The sequence below is a fragment of the Diospyros lotus genome, chromosome 12 (genome assembly GCF_014633365.1).
Source record: "Diospyros lotus cultivar Yz01 chromosome 12, ASM1463336v1, whole genome shotgun sequence".
Lineage (NCBI taxonomy): Eukaryota > Viridiplantae > Streptophyta > Magnoliopsida > Ericales > Ebenaceae > Diospyros > Diospyros lotus.
Window position 1 is genome coordinate 27906531 of NC_068349.1, and position 24003 is coordinate 27930533.

The following is a 24003-nucleotide window of genomic DNA, read 5'->3' on the forward strand; positions in this document are numbered from 1 at the left end:
TTTTGGCAGTAGAAAGGTATATAACACCTACTACAAGCTTGGTAACCCTTTACATGCTTGTTTGATATATAATGCCACGGGAAACAACCTTTTTCATAGATACAAAGGGTAAAATCTTCAATTTTTTTTTTTTTTCTTTTTGGCTAAGATTAAAATCTTCATATTACATACGCTTCCATAACCATATACATAGAGTAAATACAGAAAACAGGTATAACAAGTTGCTATCTACATCAAGAATCCTGCATATAAAACTTGAATATTCTCAGCTTCGTCCAAAACAAACTGTCTGCAGGTCAAAAATTTATTAATCTGTCACATATTTTAGAATACATGGTAAGCTTCCTAGCTTAGTGAGAAATGTATGCAATGCAATCACAAGCAAGTCATGTGTCTATGTTCATGGTATGTGCATTTAAAAAGAACATAGTTTAGGGTAGCCACATAATTTCATAAGCTATATCCCGCTAGCTAAATATCAGACTACCCATGGTGAAGAGACTAATATTGAGCAACCACCAGCGAGCTAAACAAGGCACTAGCCATTATTCAATATTTTCATGCAACAATTCCATAATTGCAGCTTTCAATAAATTCCTAGTAACAATTCATGACGGATTCTCATTCATCCAACATTCAAAGTACTAAGAACCTACTTGGTTCTTACCTTTCCTCTTTCAACAAATAGCTTCTTCAAGCTTCATAGTTTTTTGACTTGAGGAAAGTCAGAAACCTATTTTAAAAACAAAGCATCATCTTCAATTATTGACAAAATTTCACTGCAGAAAAGAATACAGGTACATATATTTCAAAATCAAACAGAGATTCCAAACTCATGCTTACCTCAAGGTTGAAGATAAACCTATAATTTTTTGTTATTTCCTATTACTTTATCTTCTCTCAGCCTCTGTATTTTCTTAACCAAGGGTGCAAAGAACTCAAGTTTTGTAAAATTTCCTACTTGCAAAACTTCTTCTCTTTTGTGCCACCTCAACCAATTAGACATATATTGAGGCCTATTATAAGCCCATGCACAAATTTAGATCAATTCGCCTTGGAATAGCTTGGATTTTTCTTCAAAATTTGATAAATTTTTGTGTTCGAGCACTTTGGTCTACTGAGCCTTCATTTTGGTTGACCAAAGATTTCAAGATTGTTCTTCTTAGCTCTTTGGACAAGTTTGGCCGACTACATAACCAAAGCCTTCTAGTGTACAATTCCAAAAGTTTGGGAAAAACTTCCAACTTTATGTTGTTGTTTGAGAAGTCAAAAGATATCAGAATCACACGATTTTTTGATTTGTCATAGCTCTTTAAGAGAGCTTTCCAACTATATATATTGTGTTAAATTGATATAGGAATTGCCTGGTCAAATTGTCAAATTAATAGGTGTCTGAAATGGACTACATTCAAGGGACAAATTTTCTCAATTTAAGCCATTTGCATCTCAAATGCATCCAAACTTTCTGCATTACTTCCCAACCCTTCTAATTCATTTAACAACTCATCAAAACCCCTTCCATAGTGTCACAAGCAATTATCAAAATTTTTGTAATTTGTCTAAATGAAAATTTTATTTCATTTACAAGATGCTTCCAAATTTGTACATAAGTGCACAATGTTACACTTATTTTGCTAAATTAAAGTTTTCTCATACTTCAAATGCTCTGTAACTTTGCTACTATTTCCTAATCTGGATCTGCTTTCTTAAGATTATAACTGAGAATCAAAGGACTTCTCTACAACGATGACCACCCCGAGGCCTAATCCCATTGGCTACATCAATTGTAACTTTCCAACCATCTCTATCAATGGGTAAATCTTTTATAAAGCCATGATACCCATATCATGTTTTAAGGATTTCCCACCAAATTCGCTTTGGTCTTTCACTACCTTTCTTATTACATCTTTCATTCTATCAACTCACCTCCCAGATGCAGCTATTGGTCTTCTTTCACATGTTCAAACCATCTTTGTTGTATCTTATGCATCTCACCTTCAACAGGCATCACCTCAACATTATTGCATATAATTTGGCTTCTAATTCTATCTTTGATTGCACCAGAGCACATCCAACATAACATTCTTATCTCAGTTACACTCGTAATTTTCACATGCTAATTCTTAACTACCTAATAATTTAAGCCATTAACAAAGATGCTCTTATAATCCTCAGTTGAAGCTTCTCTTTTAGCTTGAAAGAGATTTTATGATTGCATAAATGATTAGGTGCGCTGCTTCATTTTAACTATCATGACAACATTCTCATCCCAATTACACTCCTAATTTACACATGTTAATTCTTAACTGCCTAATAATTTAATTCGTAAAACAAAGACGCTCTTATAATCCTTAGATTATAAGAGGTTTTATGATTGCATAGAAGATTAGGCATGCTTCTTCATTTTAATCATCGTGTCTTGATTTTGTAAGTAACATTCTTAGTAGTCTCTATTTCTTTTTTGGACAATTAATAAGAAATATCTAAATTGATCTTTTTCTTAGAATAATTTGGTCTTTAGGTCTCACCGCAACATCTTCCACACTTTTATTTTTACCAAACTTAACATTCCATATATTTAATTTTCAACTTACTCAACTTCAAACCTTTAGATTTTAAAGTGCTTATTCATCATTCAAGCTTAATATTCATGCTTTTCTTTAGTCCCATTTACCAAGACAATATCAACAACAAATAACAAATACTTCAAGTCACCTCTTCTTACATGTGCTTGGCGAGTTCACCCATTACAAGAGTAAAATGGTAGAGTTCATTCTAGATACTTGACATAATCCATTTTTTTTTTAAAAAAAAAAAATCTCAATACCATCTATAAGTCCTAACAGAAGTTTTTGCTAAATGAAATGTCCTTAATAACTCGTATAAAAGCAATTAGAACTCAATTCTTTTCTAAAACCCTTCACAAGACTTTTTTGTAGATGATCATAGGCTTTTTGCAATCTATAAATACCATATATTTATCTTTAGATGTTACTTTTAGATGCTTTAGTAAGTACATAGCTTCCTTGTGAATGTACCAGGCATAAGTTAAATTTATTTCTCTACTCCTTTTTTATTCTTGAAAATATATACATATGCATAAAGTGATTGTTGTGAGAAATCCAAATTTTGACTCCATCCCACTTTTTCGACATCTCATCTAATGATTAAACAACCCATAGTTGTCAAAGGCTCCCCTCTTTAGCTATGAGGCAAAGCATCATCTAGAGGTGTGTGCCTTCTACACCTTATCTCATAGAGTACTAAAACCATAGTTGCCAAAGGTGGGCCTAGGCTCAAGGCTCAGCTAAGGGCACCTCGCTCTCTTAGGGCTCACACCTAGTAAATAAAGGCTCGGGCCTAGGTTCCAAGCACTCTTGTGCCTCAGTGCACCTTGATCCTTTAACAACTAAGCTAAAACATAACAAGTTAAGGCGGGAACTCATAAGTCATAACCATTCAACATACTTACACTAAGAGCTAGGAAGTCCTTGTTGCCTTCAACTAGAACCATCAACTGTCCTTCAATAAATTGACCATTCTAAATCTAAATGTAAGTTCACGTTTTCCACAGTTGTTCTGAATGCAAATTTGTACAAAGGGTCAACATGACTGCTGAAAATCTTGCTATTGGCATTAGCCTGCCTTTATACAATAAAACAAACCTGATGTTGGAAGTTGGAACCTCATTCCCCCAAATGAAAAAACATTAAATCAAATTTTTTACGGATTAAAGGAATGATGACATCTTGAGCATCTTGAACCTTGCACCTTGTTGGTGGAGTAGTCCTCACATTTATTAACAGTGGAGACAAATTCTTGCCCACAGACTCTAGTTTCAAAAGGAACATTATTTCAATTCAAAAAGCTCTATCATATAAAGCATACTTTTCACAATCAAATCCTGAATGGACAAACTTCAAATGGATTATTCTATCTTTGCAACTATGATTTAAAGAGGGAAATCAACATGATTGATCAAATAAAGACATAATCCCACAAATGTTAAACATAGAGCTTCTAAATTTTGAAGCTTGTATGATTATATAAACCCAACCAATTCTCATATTGGATAATGTTAATATAAAAATAATAATAGCACGAATAAATACACCACCAACTAGAAATGCATAGACATGTACAAGCAAAGCATAACATCGTTTTTATATTTATGTCAAGCTATTGTTTTAATAGGATACAACAAATAAGAACTAGCTCCAATGAGATTTGAGTAAAAACTCCCTAAACGAGGATAATAAGAAATATGTGGTACCTGAACCAAAAATGTCCTTGAGATCATCAGTAGAAAGGTTAAACTTTCCACCTAACACAGTTGGCAAACAAGCAATGATCACCTTCATCCTGCAAATGATGAAACGACTATCCAAATCAAAGCCCTGGATGATTTTGGAATGGAACAAAAGGTTCGAAGAACAATCGCAATAACACACACAAGAAACCAAAGAATGAACTAATTTCATGGAAGTCATAAATGGGATTCAACTTTGTACCCAAGATGATCTTAATGCCTTCCATGTACAAATGTAAGAATTTATTTGAGAATGAGATGTAAAAGGATGGGTTAGGTAATATTATTTGCATTAATTATAGAAAAAACCTAAATTTTAACTATAACCAAACTTTAGATTTTTCCAATAGTAGGATTCTAGTATTATTTTGTTTCAACCCATGTTTTGAAAACTAGACTAAACTAGACGATCTGACTGAGAAAATCGGGAACCAGCTATAAAGTCAGTTTGGTTCAAGCTAAAAAATGCTGGCTAGCGAAGAACTGGGCAATTCTTTAAATAACCAACTGTTGAACCAACAACTGGATGAACCAAGCCAGCTCAATGTCAGATCTGAGATCTGACCAGGTAGTTCTTCTGTAATTGAGGAAGAATAGAGGGTTGGAGGGAAGAGAAAGATCACAAGAATCAAAAAGAGAGAGAGAGATAAGAGAATGAGAGAATTGGAGGGAAAGGACTTGTGGAATAAACCTCACATAATCCCCATCCTCGTGTATGCATCTTATTTATAGGAGGGTTACATCACTAGAGGCTTCTCCTAACCAACTACTTCTTGGCAGTTAGGACCAACTGGCCATGTGCAATTGGAGTCCTACTAGCCTTAGAATCTCTACTAATTACAATTATGTCCTGCCCCTAATTACAGTCATGCCCTCGGGCTGTAACAACTCCCCTCCTCTTGAGTTATTTCTTTTCCCCAAGAAATCAAAGAAGTCTGCCATCCTGGGATATTACTGGAGAAGATCTGGTAGGTGCTCCCAAGTGGTATTGTCAGGGTGCAAGTATGACCACTGCACCAAAACTTGTGTAAGGGGCATGGAATCTTGGTAGATCACCCGTTTGTCCAACACAGCTTTGGGTTCCACTTCTACCACCAGATCTTCAACCACTTCCAGTACTTCCCTACTAATTGTCTCATATGGTCCATTTGCCTTCTTCAAGAATGACACATGAAACACTAGGTGCATCCCTACCCCTTCAAGAAGCTGTAATCGGTAGGCTACCATTCCCACTTTAGCAAGAATTTAGAAGGGCCCAAAGTACTTTGGGCTGATCTTAGACATAGGTCCCTTACAAAAAGGTGTTGTTTGAACCTTTTAACCTTCAAGTAGACTTCCTCACCCACTTCAAACGTCCTATCAGAGCGGTGTTTGCCAACCATTTGTTTCATTCTCTGTTGTGCCATAGCAAGCTCCTTCTTAATAACTTGCAGAGTGCCTTGCCTGTAAGTATTGATCAGCTGAAGTTTCGGATAGAGTATAGTGCATAATGGCTGGAATTATAGGGGAAGGGTATCCAAAGAGAGCTTCAAAGGGGGTTCTTTTATGAGTTGTGTGGAAGTTGGTGTTGTACCACCATTGGGCCAATGCCATCCACCTACTCTCTCCTGGGTTTATTGAAGCCTAGGCACCTAAAGTATGTCTTTAGACACTAGTTCACATGCTTTGTTTGTCTATCGGTCTCTAGGTGATAAGCCGAAGACAACTGCAGCTCGATTACCAATCCTTGAAATAGTGCTTTCTAGAACTAACTTGTGAATACTTTGAGACAACTACCCTTGATAGCCCATGTATCTTAAACACCGAGTCCATCAATCTCCTAGCCACCTCTATCAGTGTTCTAAAATGCGCTAGGTGTTAGTCGGATGTCAGATTGGGGCCTAGCACCTAGGACGCCTAGGTGGGGCCTAGGCGGACTGTTATTTTTTTTTTAAGTTTTTAATATAATTTCATGTTATTTTTAAATAAATCAAAGTTAAAAGACAAATGAAATTTTTATATATATATAAATCAGAAAATTATATATATGTTTATATATATTATTTATATATGAACAAATAAATATATAGACAAATAAATATATAAATAGTTCTGTTTATATATATATATATATATATGAACTAGGGTGATGGCTAGGGCGGGGAAGAACAGCGGAGATGGAGCTTGAGTCAACGAGGACGTGCCGGCGAGGATGGAGCTTGACGGCGATGATGGCGTAGAGGCGGTGAGGAGGTCACGATGGAGCTGGAGGCAGTGAGGAGGTACCGACGACGTTTAGGCAGCGGCAGCCTTGGGCTAGAAAAGGGGGAGACGGCTGAGAGATGAGGGGTTTCAGAAATGAAGAAACCTTAAAATGGGCGTCCCAGGCGACTAGGCGCCATTGCTGGCCAATTAATCGGGTCGGCGCCTAAGGGGGGCGACTAGGCCAAATTTGCGACGATCGTCTAGGTCGATTTTTAGAACACTGACCTCTGTAGCAACAAATGGGTGTACCAAAGTGATGAATCCGGTCCATTGGGATAGTATCAAACCCTTCAGATTTGGGCAAAGTGATGAAGTGGCTGAACTTCATCATCCGATCCACTAGGATAGTATGAAACCCTTCAAATTTGGGCAAACCCTCCACAAAGTCCATGGAGATATGTTCCCAAGCTTGGGATGGTATCTTCAGGGGTTGTAGGAGGCCTGGATAGGGCACTTGCTCATGTTTGCACCGTTGGCAGGTGGTGCACTAAAGCACTTACTTGGTCACGTCTCCTTTTAGCCCTGGCTAGTAAAAGAGTTACCTCACCCTATGATAAGTGACATTTAGCCTTGAATGGCCTTCTATAGGGGACTCATGCAATGATTGAAGGATTCATTGTCTACGTTGCTCATCTTCCTCAATGACTACCCTACCGTGGTATCTTAGTAATCCCCCCTTGAAAGTATACCTAGATCATAGTTTTGAAAGACGAGAGGTGCAGCGAGGTGCAAAGGGTCCTGGAGCTTGAGGCGCGCGGCGCACGAGGTGAGGCGCGCCTTTGCGAAGTGAGGCGTGCCTTTGCGAAGTGAGGCACACCTTTTAGAAAAAAATCTCAAAATATTGTAAAATCATAAACAACTATCAAATTATCAATAATAATACATTAATATCATTCATGATTCATTATCTTCAAATTCTAGACTAATAACATCAAAATTGATTCATTCATCATGCAAATTCTAAACTAGAAATATCATCAAAGTTCAAACTTAAAATCTCAAACTCAAACAAGTACCAATCATAATGCAAAGTTCTAAACAAACGCATAAACACTACAAGTCCACAATCAATATAAAGAAGTTTTAATCAATCATCATCAAGGAGATCATCAACATCAAGGTCAATATCTTTATCATCCCTTTCAATCACCCCTTCATCTTCTTCTTCATCTCCCAATTCTTCTCCCTCTTCCAAGTCTTCATCATCTTTGGTCTCTGCCTCGCTTTCCTCCTCTTCTTCAATCTCCTGAGTTACTCGCCGCTTTGAAGTAAAAGCCGAAGTTGAACCTGATTGTGATTGAGTTTGTTTAATTCTAAATTAATAATTAGGCTCTCCAACTCCTGCAGCCGCAGCGACATTACTCCATGTTAACCCATCCCCAACGTCATCTAGAAAAACAATTTCATCATCTTTATCATTCTCCTCATCAAGTTTTCCAGTCAACCATTCATTGCTTTCATCAATGTGGCTCAATATGATAGGGTCAATGGTATCACGCATTTGATATCGACGCTTCAATGCTCTATTGTATTTTTCAAACACCAAGTCATTTAAACGAAGTTGATCAAGCCTGTTTCTCCGTTTAGTATAAAGCTGCAACAATTTATACAAAAACATACTAAGAATAAGCTACATGAAACAAACCAACTACTAATAAAAATTGTAAGTGTTATATGTACAATGCACTTACATTTTCAAACACTCCAATTACGTTCACACCCAGATGAACAAAAAGTCAAGCTAAGAATTTTAATTGCAAAATTTTGCAATGTGGGTGTTGACATTTCATATGAAGCCCACCATTCAGCTGTCCAATAAAATTCATGGGTTAATTATTATCTATTATCTAGAATGATTATATATATAATGTAATATATATATATGTGTGTACCTGGTGATTTCTCGGCCCTCTTTCTAATAGCCATATAGTTTCCAAAGAACCCATCTGCCTTGCTATATATCGAAAGCTCCGCATCAATTTTGTCTTGAACCTTTACATCTAGATTTAACTTTCTAATGCATTCATATAAGCCAATCATGATCTTTGGATCTATACGTTCAGCCTTGTAGAAATATTCTGGGTTCAAGTACCAACCAACAACGTGCAGGGGGCGGTGAAGCTGCACATCCCATCGATTATCAATGATCTGAAAAATGGGTGCATACTTCTTTTCATTCTCATTAAAAGAGTTAGCAATCGCTTCTTTGGCCCTATCCATGGCCGCATATATGTATCCCATAGCCAGCTTTTTCTCACCATCCACTAAGCGCAGTACATGCACCAATGGACCAGCCACCTTTAAAGCATATACAACATTGTTCCAAAATGAAGGCATCAAAATCACTTCTAGAATCTTTTTAGCCCCCGCTTCGTTTACCAACTTGCTTGTCATCCACTCCTCGGAGGTAAACATCTTTCTAAGGTTGTTTTTCAGACTATGCATCCTGCCCAAAGTGATAAAGACAATTGCAAACCGTGTTTTTGCAAGCTGTTGAATTTTGACTTAGTAGCTGCTGATGTGGTTTGAAGAAATCAAAATAAAATAGGATTATCCATAACCAATAAATTAGCAAATATCTGATATTGTTTGTTAATTGTTTTGGCTGGATATTATGCCATATTATTCTCCACTTTATGCTCATTTCAGTTTATATTTTAGTTGTATAAATTGGAGTTTACGATTGAATAAAATATATGACTTTTGCTTTGGTATTTTTTTTCATTCTCTTTTTTTTTTCTTCATAAAATACCAACACAGGCCTCAACAACTTTTTCTTGTCAGTAAACCTTCTAAGCATGTTTACTAGACCCGAAAGAGTATAGATGTAGCTATTCACCATAACAGCTCTCTCAACTATCTTCTTCATATTAGGCAACTTGAAAATATCTTCCAACATTAAATCCAAACAGTGTGCTACACATGGTGTCCAAAACAACGTAGGATATTTTGCCTCCAAAAATCTTCCTGTTATTATTTAGAGTAAAATTAACAAGATATTAGTAAATAATAAATATCTAATAAATATTCAAATTGTTCTATTTCTAAACATAATACAAATTACAAAAATGAATTTCATACCTGCTAAAACATTGTTTGAAGCACTATCGGCGACCACTTGTACCACATTTCTTACTCCAATCTTTTCCACACATTTACTTAATAATTGAAACATCTTTTCCTCAGTCTTTAAATAGCTAGAACCATCACCAGACTCCAAAAACATACTTCCTTTAGGAGAATTGATTAAAAAATTAATCAATGTCCTTTCCCTCTTGTCTTTCCAGCCATCTGACAAAATGAAACATCCATATTTGGCCCATGCCTCTTCATGATCTTTCATCATTTCACAAGTGGCTTCCACCTCTTGTTTGAGAAGGGGAACCCTAACTTCATGGTAACTAGGCAGCTTCATACCCGGACTATATTGACCAACTACTTCTATAAATACTTTAAAACTGTCATATGTCACTACATTGAATGAAATGCCTGCATCATACACCCATCATGCAAAGCTTCTACAAACTCGAGCTCTTAACTCTTTTTTTGCAAAATCATTCTCACCCAACCTTGTTTGCTTTCCTTTGCCCTTGCTTTTCAACACATTAACTTCCGGGTTTTTAAGAAAAACATCAAGTGGGCCCTTTTGTGTTGGCCCTTTAACACTACCAACACTACTAGTACCGCTTCCACTTCCAGTAGATACATTGGGTCTTTTTCTACTTCGAGGCGGCGGCTCATCATCATCATCATACCCTTCACCAAATTGAAGATCATCATCTAACAGTGCCATATTTCGTTCATCCCTGTTATTTTTCTTCTTTTGAATGTACTCTCCAATCTCTTCTTTTACTAATGGAGGACATTTTGGAAAAGCTTTAGTATTCCTAAAACCACCCACTAGATGTTGTTTCGCCCGAAATATACCATCTTTTGTTACTTTACGACAAAATTTACATGTGGTGGTATTTCTATCATTAGGATCAGCTTCAAAATAATTCCATGCCGGGTCAGTTTTGGAAGTGGTTGATGACATTTATTGGGCTGCTGCAACACAATTCCAACTTCCATAAAATTCTCCAATCAACACAAAAACAACAACTGTATAAACTATAAAGAGAGAGGAGCAACCAGCAAGAGAAATTAAGCAAGAATGCAAAAAATAATCAAATAAAAAAAAAGTAAAGAACTCACAAGATAGGTGGCGAACTCACAAGAAAAGGGGAGGCTGGAATGGAACCGAGATTGGCAGTTGCTTTCAGTGGGTAGCGGACTGCTTAACAACTTGAACTTGAAGAGTAAATGAGAAGAGAGGCGAGGAAGAGAGGAGAAGAGCGTGAGCAGAGGAGAATAGAGAAAGAGGGCGTGACTAGAGAGGAAATTAACAAGATAGGAGGCGGGCCTGGCTGGAGAGGAGGCAGGCGCGGCTAGAAAGGAAAGGAAAAGGAAGATTGGGCCGAACTGGAGAGGAGAGGAAGAGAGGAGGGGGTCATGACTGGATAGGAGAGGAAGAAGAAGATAGGGCCGAGCTGGAGAGGAGAGGAAGAGAGAAGGGGATCGCGGCTGGAAAGGAGAGGAAGAAAAAGATCGGGCCGAGCTGGAGAAGAGGAAGAGAGGAAGAAGAAGATCAGGCTAAGCTGGAGAGGAGGAAGAGAGGAGGGGGTCGCGGCTGGAGAGGAAGAAGAGGATCGGAGAGGCTGGAGGGGATGCGGGCGAGGAAGAAGAAGATCGAAAGGGGCTGGAAAGGATGTGGGTGAGGAAGAAGAAGATCGAGAGAGGCTGGAGAGGAAGAAAAAGATCGGGAGAGGCTGGAGAGGATGCAGGCGCTGCTGAATGCTGGAGTCGGGAGGAGTGAGGAGCGATTGGACTGCTAGTTTTAATTAAAAGACCTAAGTTTCTTATGGCGCGCCTCACGCCCCAGCGCCTAGGCGCGCAAGGTGAGGGCCTTGCCAAAACCGCCTCGCCTCGGCCCAGGCAAGGCGCCAAACTGGCGCCTTAAGGTGCCTTACGCCTAGGCGCGCCTTTGATAACTATGACCTAGATTCCTTTTGATGGTGTACTGCCAACCTAGTAAGTATCTCTTTAATTCACGTGGTTTGCTCATAGTTGTGGGTGATGTAATACTCGAAATCCTTGTAAGATATTATTCTTAAAGAAATAAAGTATCTTGGAATTAAGGGCTCGGGGAGTAAGAGCAGTTTTTGAAAAATAGAAAAAATTTGGAGAACAAGTGCAAATTCCCAAAAACTTTGGGAATGAATGCAAGAGACCATTATTCCAAGGGTATTTGGAGGATTTAAAGTAAATCCAAGGGCTCGAATGATAAAGGGCAAGGTACTTTAGGCCAAACCATAATTCTTTGAAAGCATGTACTAGATTCTTAGAATAACCAAATGGGGGCAAACGAGAAGTTGAAGGAGTAATGATGAGGAACTAATCTCAAAGAACAAGTGGCACAATAGGGTAAAACTCATGATGGGGCTCTTATCTCGACACGACACATGGTGAAACCCGATTCACCAGAAAAGTCTATAAATAAAAGAAGTGTTCTAAAATGCGCTAGGCACTAGTCGGGTGCCAAGCTGGGGCCTAGCGCCTAGGGCGCTTAGGCAACTTAGGAAAACTGCTGGATTTTTTTTATTTTTTTTAACATTGTGATGTGACTTGATGTTATTTTCAATTAAATCAAAGCTAAAATAGGCATGAAAATATATTGATGATACTGGACCAATCACCGAGGTCTGCTTCGAAGCAAGTACCTACAAGGGCGGAGCTTTAATCCCCCGGGAAGACTCCGACGCTCAAGTCAGTAGAAGAAGATACTCGAAATGGAAAGTCACTCAGTAGTCAGATACCCATACATGTAGAAGTTTACCTCTATTTAAAGATGGCGTAGAGCTTACTCTGAAGAGATGGGATAACCTTTGAAAAAGTTGTTGAGGAGAATCTCAGTTAACCGAGTCACTCTCGTTCAAAATCAAATATGGGATGAAGATCTGGAGGACACGTGGCGCTTCTTGAGACAGGCACGTGGCGACACTAGGCTGATAATCTCTGAGGGTAGTATAGTAAATTTGCCTTTAGTAAAATATCCTCTCACCACTTGCCCCCCCAACTCCTTGAGCTATGAGGGTAGGGAGCTCGGGCAGCTAAAGGAGTAGTCCTCCAAGCTTTTCTGGTCTCCTGCAAAACAGAGTTTTGCAAAAAATAGGATTAATGATCTCAATTATTGGCTCGCTTCCCAACTCAAAATCTCATCACCCTTCTCATGGCTCTCAAAGATCTCTATAAAAAGGGATGTGGACATGGTCCCCTCCTCCTAAGCATCATTGGAGTGAAAGTATTCTTGGAGTGGAGTAAAAGGTAAGAGGCCTTCCCCCCCTCTTCTTCCTTTTTTTTTTTCTTTTTTTTTTTTTTTTTTGTGGTCGAGACCAGCGGTCTCAGCCTTGTTGGCGGAGGCCGCGGTCTCTCTTCCCCATGTCATGTTGTTTTAGTAAATTGATCCCCACGACCTCCTCTAGCAACTCGGATGGGAATAGTTCGAACTCTTTTACCTCCTTTCCCAGTCTGGTATGCAAATAAGAGACGCTGGGACCTCCCGACCCCACCCTGATGCCTCATTTTTGATAACGATATTGACATAGAGTTAGAGCTCGATCGTAGTGGTCTCCCGATGACCTAACCCCTGCTTATTCTACCTTGTTTGAGGATAAGGTCTCCGGACTAGTCCGAAAATATCATCTCCCCATCAAGGGCTTTTGGTACGCTGCATCCTCCAATCTTAGAGCCCATCAATCTCCTCCTGGTGGTTTAACTATCTATGAAGCCTCTCTTGAAGTCAGGTGCCGATTTCCTTTCGAAGACAACCTAGCTGAGATCTTTCGTCTCATAGGGTTATGTCCTTCTCAACTAGTGCCCAATGGATAGAAGAGCTTAGTCGCCTTCGTTATATGTTGACGGGGGAGAGGTATCGTCCCTAAAACTGAGCTCTTCTTAAAACTATTTCACCTTGTATGCGTTGATAAGTTCGAATTTCGCTATTCCTTCATGGCATACCCTGGCTGTAAGTTTCTCGTAGACACCCCGTCCTCTTTGAAAGGTTGAAAAAATCATTTTTTCTTCATGGGATCTTCCTCCGTTACTATGGGTGTGCCCTCCGCCTGGCGTCGGCCTTCCTTTACAAGTTTCCCACGTGAAATGTCCCCATTAGAGAAGATGGATGCTGAGCTTTTGATGGGTCTGGAGCACGTCAGTACCGCCAAATTGATTAATGAGCAAACTCTGTTTCTCGGGGGTGTGTGTCGATACAACTGCCCAGTAGCCGACATTCCCTTAGGTTGATTTTTTCAATCCTCTCGTTCCACTTCATGTCTCCAATTTATGTGTGCTTCTTTATCCTGACACTCGATCTTAATTTGTCATGCTTTGTAGCCAAGATGATTAACGATGCGGAGTTATGGGGGATCGATAAGTAGGCCGCTGAAGAGGCTAAACAGGCCCGGAAGAATGCCAAGAGACATACCAAAGACTCTTGGCTCTCACCTCGGCACAAAAAATCGAAGGCCTCTGGGTCCCGCTCTTCTTTTCCCCGACCCGAGGCAGGGGGCTCTCAAGGCACTGAGCACCTTTCTGACATGATCCAAGAGGAGGCGTCCATTCCTACCCGGGCTCTTCACCGACCAAACTGGAATGTCCATGAGTCAGACCACAACAGTGAAGCTTGGGTGGCGACTTAGCTTATTCAGGGCCTACCAACTCAGGCGGATATGGAGGGGGCCGCGGATCTGACTTCGAAGACCTTGGAGTTGTGCTACTGCTAGGGCTTGGTTCAGGGTAGTCTCTTGGTCCTTTATCACAAAGAACTTTCGGCCCCTCATATTCTAATTTTTGCTATTTGAATACAGAGTATTGTCGCTCAGAACGAGCTCCAGAGACGAATGGCGAGGAACTCACGAAAAATGCTTAAGTTGGATAATGCCCTTGCTAACTGCCATAGGACCATCGAGCAGCGAGATGAGGACCTAAGGGCTCAATATCAACGAGCTGCGGAGGTGGAGGAACACCTCCAAGGGCTCGAGATTAGCCGCCATGCAATGGAGGGATAGTTGGGGCGATCTCAACAACATGTCTGGGAGCTAGAGGAGAGATATGCAAACCCCACCCAGCTCCTCGAAGTGAAAGGGTTTACCAGACGGGAGTTACAGGGTGTTTGGAAGAAAGGCTTCATTCGCTGCAAGGAGGAAGTGCAAAAAGCCTACCCCGACTTCGATTACTCCCCCGTCAGGTCCATGGAGGACATGATCGCAGAGTTCAGCCGAGCATCATCCTCCCAAGCATCTGCCATTGAATCCGAGGAGTCCAAAGAAGAAGCTTAGTTGTTAGTTCTATGTTCGTATGTATCTTCTTGCCGTGAGCATGAGTTGTACTAGACCTTTGATCCTTTGTTAAATAAAATGCCTCGAAGTTATGCTTTTTTGCAATAGTCCGAGTTGGGTGGTCTCTGTTATCTGATTTCTTGCACCTCCACCGTAACTCTCATGTTGACCCAGTGGTGTTCTACTTGATTCCTTTTTATTAGGGGTGGTCCCCTAGGGTCACATCTGTCTCTATTATTTTTAACCCTCTTTAACTCCAGTATGGAGGTGAGGCTTAGGAGTCTCCTCCGGGACCCTTTAGGTCGGCTTCTTTGGGGATCCTTTCCACCCCCCTTAGCCTTTCTTTCCTTTTTATTTTAGGGGTGGTCCTTGGTCCCTTGGGGCCATATCTGGTCCCTTGCTCTTCCTTTTTTTTTTTTTTTTTATCTTTAAGGGTGGTTCCCTGGGACCATATTTGGCCCATTGCTTTTTCTTCGTCCTCGCTATCTTTGATGACGAAAAGACTCAAAAAATCTCTTTGGAGGTTTCTGAGGTCGAGGGGAAAACAGTTCCTTCCCCTTCGCCTTTCGTTCCCTTTTTTTTTTTTTTTTTTTTATATTCTGTAGGATAAAAATTTGCACATGTAACAAAAAGAACATAATGAGATTTTATTGGGAAAATACGTAGCTCCAAATTCCTTGGGGTAAATCCATTATTGATAAAATTTCCTCAAATTCTGAATATTCCAAGTATTATTTATGGGAGTGTCGTCCATGGTCTTGAGCCGGTATGCCCCAGGGTTGAGGGTCTCGGTAACCAGATAGGGGCCTTCCCATGTCGGCGACAACTTGTTAGAGTCTCGGGGGTTGCTAACACTTGCTCGTCGAAGGACCAGATCGCCAGGTAGAAAACTTCGAACTTTCACCCTTCGGTTGTAGTACCTCTCAATCCGCTGATTATAAACTGCCTGGCAAACCCTTGCTTCGTCCTGAAGCTCCTCCACTGTATCCAAGTTATTCCTCAAGCCTTGCTCACTGGACTCTGGGTTAAAATGCTCCACTCTAAAAGTTGGGATCCCAATCTCTACCGGAATAAGGGCCTTTGAGCCGTAACATAAGTTGAATGGGGTCTCCCCGGTGGACCCCCTCCTCGTGGTCCAATAAGACCAAAGGATGCTCGATAACTCGTCCACCCAACTTCTATCTGCCTTGTCAACCCGGGCTTATAATCCATGGAGCATAGTCCTATTGGCAAGCTCAATCTGTCCGTTAGCCTGTGGATGAGCTACAGAGGTGATATGCTGCTTGATCCCCAACTCCTGACACCATTCCTTGACCGTCCGATCTGTAAACTGAGTCCCATTATCTGAAACAATCACCCGTGGGATCCCAAATCGACACACCACGTTCTTCCATAAAAATTGCTTCACTTTTCACGCAGTGAAGTAATCTATAGCTGCGATCAAGAATTTTACTTGACCCACAGTAGGCAGAAACGGACCTAGAATATCAATCCCCCATTGAGCGAAGGGGCACGGTTGAACCAGGTGGGTGAGCATGGCACTAGTAACATGAATTAAGTTGGAGACCCGTTGGCATCTTTCACATTTCTTGACCAGCTGCTCTACATCAGACACCATAGTCGGCCAGTAATACCCTTGTCGAAGGGCTTTCTGATAGAGAGTCTGGGCTCTTATGTGACTCCCACATATTCCCTCATGGATTTCTCTTAAAATATAGTCAGCTTCGCGCGGCCTCACGCACTTCAAGAGTGGTTGAGTGAAGGATCTCTTATACAACTCCTCGTTGATTAGTATAAACTTCTAAGCCCTCCTTTTTAGCTCACGGGTCCCTAAGTCACTCTCTGGTAGCTTGTCGTCTTTCAAATAATAGACAAAAGGGTCCAACCAACTTGGGTCTAGGTCGAGACATAGCTGCTCCACAATCTCGTCAATGCTTCTCTGGGGTAGTGTCTCAATAAAAATCTGTCTGGAATTGGTTGGGAAAGAGGCCGAAACGATCCGGGACAAGGTGTCTGCTTCCACATTCTGGGATCGAGGCACATGCTCTATTTTCACAAATCGGAAACGACTCATCAATTCCTAAACGAAAACCAAATATTTGGACATGTGGTCCTTCCTGGCCTCGTATTCTCCCTTCACCTGCTGAACAACAAGGTTAGAATCAGACTGTACGTTAAGATGCCTCGCCCCAAGTTGTGCGGCGAGCCTCAACCCCGCTATGAGGGCCTCATACTCTACCTCATTGTTAGACACCCGGAACTCAAAATGCAGAGCATATAACCAAGACTGACCCTCGGGGCTCTTAATCATCAGCCCAGCTCCTCCACCCCCAGGGTTTGAGCTGCCATCCACTGCCAACATCCATGGTCCTAGGCTGTCCTCTGGTGATCCGCCAAGCCCAAATCCTTCAGCGATGAAGTCTGCTAAGGCCTGGGCCTTAATAGCTAAACGAGGCTTGTACTCTATGTCGAATGTTGTTAACTCCATCGACCACTTCAGCATTCTCCCTGAGAGCTCCGGCTTCCCCAGAACCTGCCTTAGAGGCTGGTCAGTAAGCACGATGATAGAATGCGTCTGGAAGTAGGGTCGCAACTTCCAAGCTGAGACAACTAGGGCAAACACTAATTTCTCCATGGGGGAATACCGAGCCTCTGTCACAGACAATCGTTTGCTCGTGTAGTATACTGGCGTCTGCCTCTTATTCTCTTTGCGCACCAGTACTGAGCTCACTGACTTCTCTGCTATGGCTAAGTAGAGGTATAGCGGCTCGCCCATCCTTGGCTTGGTGAGGACTGGCGATGAGGCTAGACATGCCTTAAGCTCGTTGAAGGCCAAACAAACTCCTTGGTCTTGGATAGGGCTTTGAAGAAAGGGAGGCCCTTTTCTGCCATAGTTATCAAAGGCGCGCCTAGGCGCGAGGCGCCTTAAGGCGCTAGTTTGGCGCCTCGCCTTGGCCAAGGCGAGGCGGTTTTGGCGAGGCCCTCGCCTTGCGCGCCTAGGCGCTGGGGCGTGAGGCGCGCCTAGGCGTGCCTCATGAAACTAAGGTTTTCTACTTAAATCTTGCAGCCCAATCGCGCTTGCCTCTCCTCCCGACTGCATCCAGCCGCGCTTGCCTCTCCTCTCCAGCTCGCTGCTCGCTCCTCACTCCTCCCGACTATAGCATCTACCGTGCTTGCCTCTCCTCCCAACTCGCTGCTCGCTCGCCCTCCCTGCTCGCTCGCCCTCGCCTGATCTTCCATTCTTCCTCTTCCTCTCTAGCCCTAGCCGCGCGGCCGCGCCTACCTCCTCTCTTCCTCTTCTCTCCAGCTCGCCCTCGCCCGATCTTCTTCTTCCTCTCCTCTCCAGCTGCGACCCCCTCCTCTCTTTCTCTCCAGCCCCAGCCCGATCCTCCTCTTCCTCTCTGCCGCGCCTGCCTCCTCTCTTCCTCTCCTCTCCAGCTCGCTGCTTGCTCGATCTTCCTCTCCAGTCTCCAGCCGCACCCTTTCTTCTATTCTCCTCTACTGAGTCTGCCCACGCCACGGTCTTCTCCTCTCTTCCTCGCCTCTTCTCATCTGCTCTTGAGCTCTTCAAGTTGAAGCTGTTAAGGGCCTAAAGCTGCCGCCGCCGCTGCCCACATCTTCTCCTATATTCATAATTTCATATTGTAAGTTCTTTAGTTGTATTTTATTTGTTTATTTCTTGCATTTTTGCTTAATTTATTTTGCTGGCAGCTGGTTGCTGAAATTTGCTTTTAAGTCTTTATAATTTATTTCTATAATTAGGAGAATTTTGATGAAATTGGAACTGTGTTGCAACAGCCCAATAAATGTCGTCAACCACTTCCAAAACGGACCCGGCATGGAATTATTTTGAAGCTGATCCTAATGATAGAAATACCACCACATGTAAATTTTGTCGTAAAGTAACAAAAGGTGGTATATTTCGGGCGAAACAACATCTTGTAGGCGGTTTTAGAAATACTAAAGCTTGTCCAAATTGTCCTCCATCAGTAAAAGAAGAGATTGGAGAGTACATGCAAAAGAAGAAAAATAACAGGGATGAGCGAAATATAGCATCGTTAGATGATGATATTCAATTTGGTGAAGGGTATGATGATGATGATGATGAGCCGCTGCCTCAAAGTAGAAAAAGACCCAATGTATCTACCGGAAGTGGAAGCGGTACTGGTAGTATTGGTAGTGTTAAAGGGCCAACACAAAAAGGTCCACTTGATGTTTTTCTTAAAGACCCAGAAGTTAATGTGTTGAAAAGCAAGGGCAAAGGAAAGCAAACAAGGTTGGGTGAGCATGATTTTGCAAAAAAAGAGTTAAGAGCTCGAGTTTGTAGAAGCTTTGCACGATGGATGTATGATGCAGGCATTCCATTCAATGCAGTGACATATGACAGTTTTAAAGTATTTATAGAAGCAGTTGGTCAGTATGGTCCGGGTGTGAAGCCGCCTAGTTACCATGAAGTCAGGGTTCCTCTTCTCAAACAAGAGGTGGAAGCCACTCGTGAAATGATGAAAGATCATGAAGAGGCGTGGGCCAAATATGGATGTTCCATTTTGTCAGATGGCTGGAAAGACAAGAGGGAAAGGACATTGATTAACTTGTTAGTCAATTCTCCTAAAGGAAGTATGTTCTTGGAGTCTGTTGATGGTTCTAGCTATTCAAAGACTGGGGAAAAGATGTTTCAATTATTAAGTAAATGTGTGGAAAAGATTGGAGTAAGAAATGTGGTGCAAGTGGTCACCGATAGTGCTTCAAACAATGTTTTAGCAGGTATGAAATTCATTTTTGTAATTTGTATTATGTTTATAAATAGAACAATTTGAATATTCATTAGATATTTATTATTTACTAATATCTTGTTAATTTCACTCTAAATAATAACAGGAAGATTTTTGGAGGCAAAATATCCTACGTTGTTTTGGACACCATGTGCAGCGCACTGTTTGGATTTAATGTTGGAAGATATTTTCAAGTTGCCTAATATGAAGAAGACATTTGAGAGAGCTGTTATGGTGAATAGCTATATCTATACTCGTTCGGGTCTAGTAAACATGCTTAGAAGGTTTACTGACAAGAAAGAGTTGTTGAGGCCTGCAAAAACACGGTTTGCAACTGCCTTTATCACTTTGGGCAGGATGCATAGTCTGAAAGCAACCTTAGAAGGATGTTTACCTCCGAGGAGTGGATGACAAGCAAGTGGGTAAAAGAAGCGGGGGCTAAAAAGGTTGTAGAAGTGATTTTGATGCCTTCATTTTGGAACAATGTTGTATTTGCTTTAAAGGTGGCTGGTCCATTGGTGCGTGTATTGCGCTTAGTGGATGGTGAGAAGAAGCCTGCTATGGGATACATATATGAGGCCATGGATAGGGCCAAAGAAGCGATTGCTAACTCTTTTAATGGGGATGAAAAGAAGTATGCACCCATTTTTCAGATTATTGATAATCGATGGGATGTTCAGCTTCATCGCCCCTTGCACGCAGCTGGTTGGTACTTGAATCTAGAATATTTCTACAAGGCTGAACATATAGATCCAGAGATCATGAATGGCTTATATGAATGCATTAGAAAGTTAAATCCAGATATAAAGGTTCAAGACCAAATTGATGCTGAGCTTTCGATGTATAACAATGCAGATGGGTTCTTTGGAAACTATATGGCTATTAGAAAGAGAGCTGAGAAATCACCAGGTACATATATATATATTACATTATATATATAATCATTCTAGATAATAGATAATAACTAACCCATGAATTTTATTGGACAGCTGAATGGTGGGCTTCATATGGAATGTCAACACCCACGTTGCAAAAATTTGCAATTAAAATTCTTAGCTTGACTTGTAGTTCATCTGGGTGTGAACGTAATTGGAGTGTGTTTGAAAATGTAAGTGCATTGTACATATACACTTACAATTTTTATTAGTAGTTGGTTTGTTTCATGTAACTTATTCTTAGTATGTTTTTGCATAAATTGTTGCAGCTTCATACTAAACGGAGAAACAGGCTTGATCAACTTCGTTTAAACGACTTGGTGTTTGTGAAATACAATAGAGCATTGAGGCGTCGATATCAAATGCGTGATACCATTGACCCTATCATATTGATCGACATTGATGAAAGCAATGAATGGTTGACTGGAAAACTTGATGAGGAGAATGATAAAGATGATGAAACTGTTTTTCCAGATGACATTGGGGATGGGTTGACATGGAGTAATGTTGCTGCGGCTGCAGGAGTTGGAGAGCCTAGTTATCAATTTAGAACTAAACAAACTCGATCACAATTGGGATCAACTTCGGCTTCGACTTCAAAGCGGCGAGTAACTCAAGAGATTGAAGAGGAGGAAAGTGAGGCAGGGACCGAAGATGATGAAGACTTGGAAGAGGGAGAAGAATTGAGAGATGAAGAAGAAGATGAAGGGGTGATTGAAGGGGATGATGAAGATATTGACCTTGATGTTGATGATCTCCTTGATGATGATTGATTAAAAAACTTTTTTATATTGATTGTGGACTTGTAATGTTTATGTGTTTGTTTAGAACTTTGCATTATAATTGGTACTTGGTAAAGTTTAAGACTTTAAGTTTGAACTTTGATGATGTTTCTAGTTTAGAATTTGCATGATGAATGAATTAACTTTGATGTTGTTAGTTTATAGAATTTGAAGATAATGAATCATGAATGATATAAATGTGTTATTATTGATAATTTGATAGTTGTTTATGATTTTACAAGATTTTGAGTTTTTTTCCTAAAAGGTGCGCCTCGCTTCGCAAAGGCGCGCCTCGCCTCGTGCGCCTCGCGCCTCAAGCTCCAGGACCTTTTGCGCCTTGCGCCTTTCAGAACTATGTTTTCTGCTGACCGGGAGAGAAATCTCGCTAGAGCCGCTATCCTTCCCGTGAGCTGCTAGACCTCCTTAATGCTTCTTGGGGTCGGAATTTTTAGTATTGCTTTAATCTTCTCGGGATTCACCTCGATTCCACAATGATGCACGATATACTCAAGGAACTTCCCTACAGAGACACCAAAAGCGCACTTAGAGGGATTAAGCTTCAATTGGAACCTACATAAGATTTTGAAACACTCTTCCAGATCTGTCGGATGCTCCTCCACTAGTAGGCTTTTTACTAGCATGTCATCCACGTAGGCCTCTATGTTGCGTCCTAACTGGTCCTGAAAGAGCCTATTTACAAGCCGTTGGTATGTAGCTCCTGCATTCTTCAAGCCGAAAGGCATAACAATATAACAATAGGTGCCTCGGTCCGTAATGAATGCCGTCTTCTCTTGATCCTCTTTATGCAACGGGATCTGATGATATCCCTGAAAAGCATCTAAAAAACTCATAAGGTGGCATCCGGCCGTGCCATCAATTAGGGCATCGATCCGGGGAAGTGGGTAACTATCTTTTGAACAGGCCTTGTTAAGGTCAATGAAATCAATACATAACCTCCACTTACCTTCTCCCTTGGGGACCAGAGCCACATTGACGAGGCACTCTGGATAATTGACCTCCCGAATATATCGTGCTACCATCAGTTTTTCCACCTTGGCCTCTATAGCCCTTGCCCTATTTAGGGAAAAATTCCTCTTCTTCTGTATGACAGGTTGGTACCCCAACTTCATTCCCAAACGATGCGTCATCACTTCCAGGTCTATGCCAGGAATGTCGTGGACCGACCATGCGAAAATATCTACATATTGGCAAAGAAGAGATACAATCCGGGCCCAAAGAGGGTCTTTCAATTTGGCGCTCACCCTCACGCATCTATTGAGTTGGTCTGGATCCAATGGTACCTCTACGAGCTCATCCACTGGCTCAACAGTCTTCAGCTCAGCAGGCCCGAACGCGCTGTTGAGATCGCCCCAACTATCCCTCCATTGCATGGCGGCTAATCTCAAGCCCTTGGAGGCAATCCTCCAGCTCCGCAGCTCGTTAATGTTGAGCCCTCAGATCCTCATCCTACTGCTCGATAGTCCTATGGCAGTCAGCAAAGGCATCATCCAACTCAAGCATTTTTCGTGAGTTCCTTGGCATTCGCCTTTGGAGCTCGTTCTAAGCGACAATACTTTGTATTCAAATAACAAAAATTAGAATATAGGGGGCTGAAAGTTCTCTGTGATAAAGGACCAAGAGATTACCTGAACCAAGCCCTGGCAGTAGCACGACTCCAAGGTCTCCGAAGTCAGATCCGCGACCCCCTCCATGTCTGCCTGAGTTGGTAGGCCCTGAATAAGCTGAGTCGCCACCCAAGCCTCGCTGCTATAGTTTGACTCATGGACATTCCAGTTTGGTCGGTGAAGAGCCTGGGCGAGAATGGACGCCTCCTCCTGGATTATGTCAGAAAGGTGCTTGGTGCCTTGAGAGCCCCCTGTCTCGAGTCGGGGCAAAGAAGAGTGGGACCCAGAGGCCTTCGATTTTTTGTGCCAAGGTGGGAGCCGAGAGTCTTTGGTATATCTCTTGGCATTCTTCCGGGCCCGTTTGGCCTCTTCAACGGCCTGCTTATCGGTCCTCCATAGCTTCGCGTCATCAATCATCTTGGCTACAAAGCATGACAAAATAAGATCGAGTGTCAGGATAAAGAAGCACACATAAATTGGAGACATGAAGCGGAACAAGAGGATAGGAAAAATCAACCTAAGGGAATGTCGGTTGCTGGGCAGAAGTATCGACACACCCCCGAGAAACAGAGTTTGCTCATTAATCAATCTGGCAGTACTTACGTGCTCTAGACCCATCAAAAGCTCAGCATCCCTCCTCTCTAATGGGGACATTTCACGTGGGAAACTTGTAAAGGGAGGCCAACGCCAGGCGGAGGGCACACCTGTAATACCCCGAAACTTGATATAAAACTTGAAAATTATAGTAGCAAAATGAATGGTATTTTGATTCAGGGCATTAACGTAATAAGGAAATGATTGTAATGATGAGTCCTTACCCTAAAGTCTTATGAATGAATGATTGCAATGATGATTCCTTATCCTAGAAGACATAACTTGGAGAGATATGATTGAATTTGGGAACTTCACCCTAAAGTCTTATGGAATAATGATTAATCTTACACCAAAAGTCTTAGAATGG

At 41.5% G+C, this 24003-nt stretch overlaps 3 protein-coding genes across 3 annotated transcripts in view; 2 read left to right on the top strand and 1 right to left on the bottom strand.

Moving 5' to 3' along the window:
• Positions 1-24003, bottom strand: part of LOC127787130 (octanoyltransferase LIP2p, chloroplastic-like) — a 44100-nt gene that overhangs the window by 3760 nt on the left and 16337 nt on the right. Inside the window, exon 3 of the mRNA XM_052315005.1 lies at positions 4274-4362. Coding sequence (XP_052170965.1) covers positions 4274-4361 — 88 coding nt within the window. The 5' untranslated portion in view covers position 4362. The remainder of the gene's footprint in view (positions 1-4273; positions 4363-24003) is intronic.
• LOC127787132 (uncharacterized) lies at positions 19548-20111 on the top strand. Its single transcript, XM_052315008.1, has 2 exons — positions 19548-19692; positions 19807-20111. The coding sequence occupies exons 1-2, from the start codon at positions 19548-19550 to the stop codon at positions 20109-20111; spliced, it is 450 nt and encodes a 149-aa protein (XP_052170968.1).
• Positions 20452-21594, top strand: LOC127787131 (uncharacterized). Its single transcript, XM_052315007.1, has 3 exons — positions 20452-20609; positions 20690-20808; positions 20905-21594. The coding sequence occupies exons 1-3, from the start codon at positions 20462-20464 to the stop codon at positions 21406-21408; spliced, it is 771 nt and encodes a 256-aa protein (XP_052170967.1). The 5' UTR covers positions 20452-20461; the 3' UTR covers positions 21409-21594.

Excerpts from the sequence above, each read along its gene's own strand:
- LOC127787132 (XM_052315008.1), top strand. The coding sequence starts at position 19,548 with ATGTTCTTGGAGTCTGTTGATGGTTCTAGCTATTCAAAGACTGGGGAA. Across the intron at positions 19,693-19,806 it reads TTCAAACAATGTTTTAGCAG|GAAGATTTTTGGAGGCAAAA; the intron begins GTATGAAATTCA and ends AAATAATAACAG.
- LOC127787131 (XM_052315007.1), top strand. The coding sequence starts at position 20,462 with ATGAATGGCTTATATGAATGCATTAGAAAGTTAAATCCAGATATAAAG. Across the intron at positions 20,610-20,689 it reads GAGAGCTGAGAAATCACCAG|CTGAATGGTGGGCTTCATAT; the intron begins GTACATATATAT and ends TTTATTGGACAG. Across the intron at positions 20,809-20,904 it reads ATTGGAGTGTGTTTGAAAAT|CTTCATACTAAACGGAGAAA; the intron begins GTAAGTGCATTG and ends AAATTGTTGCAG.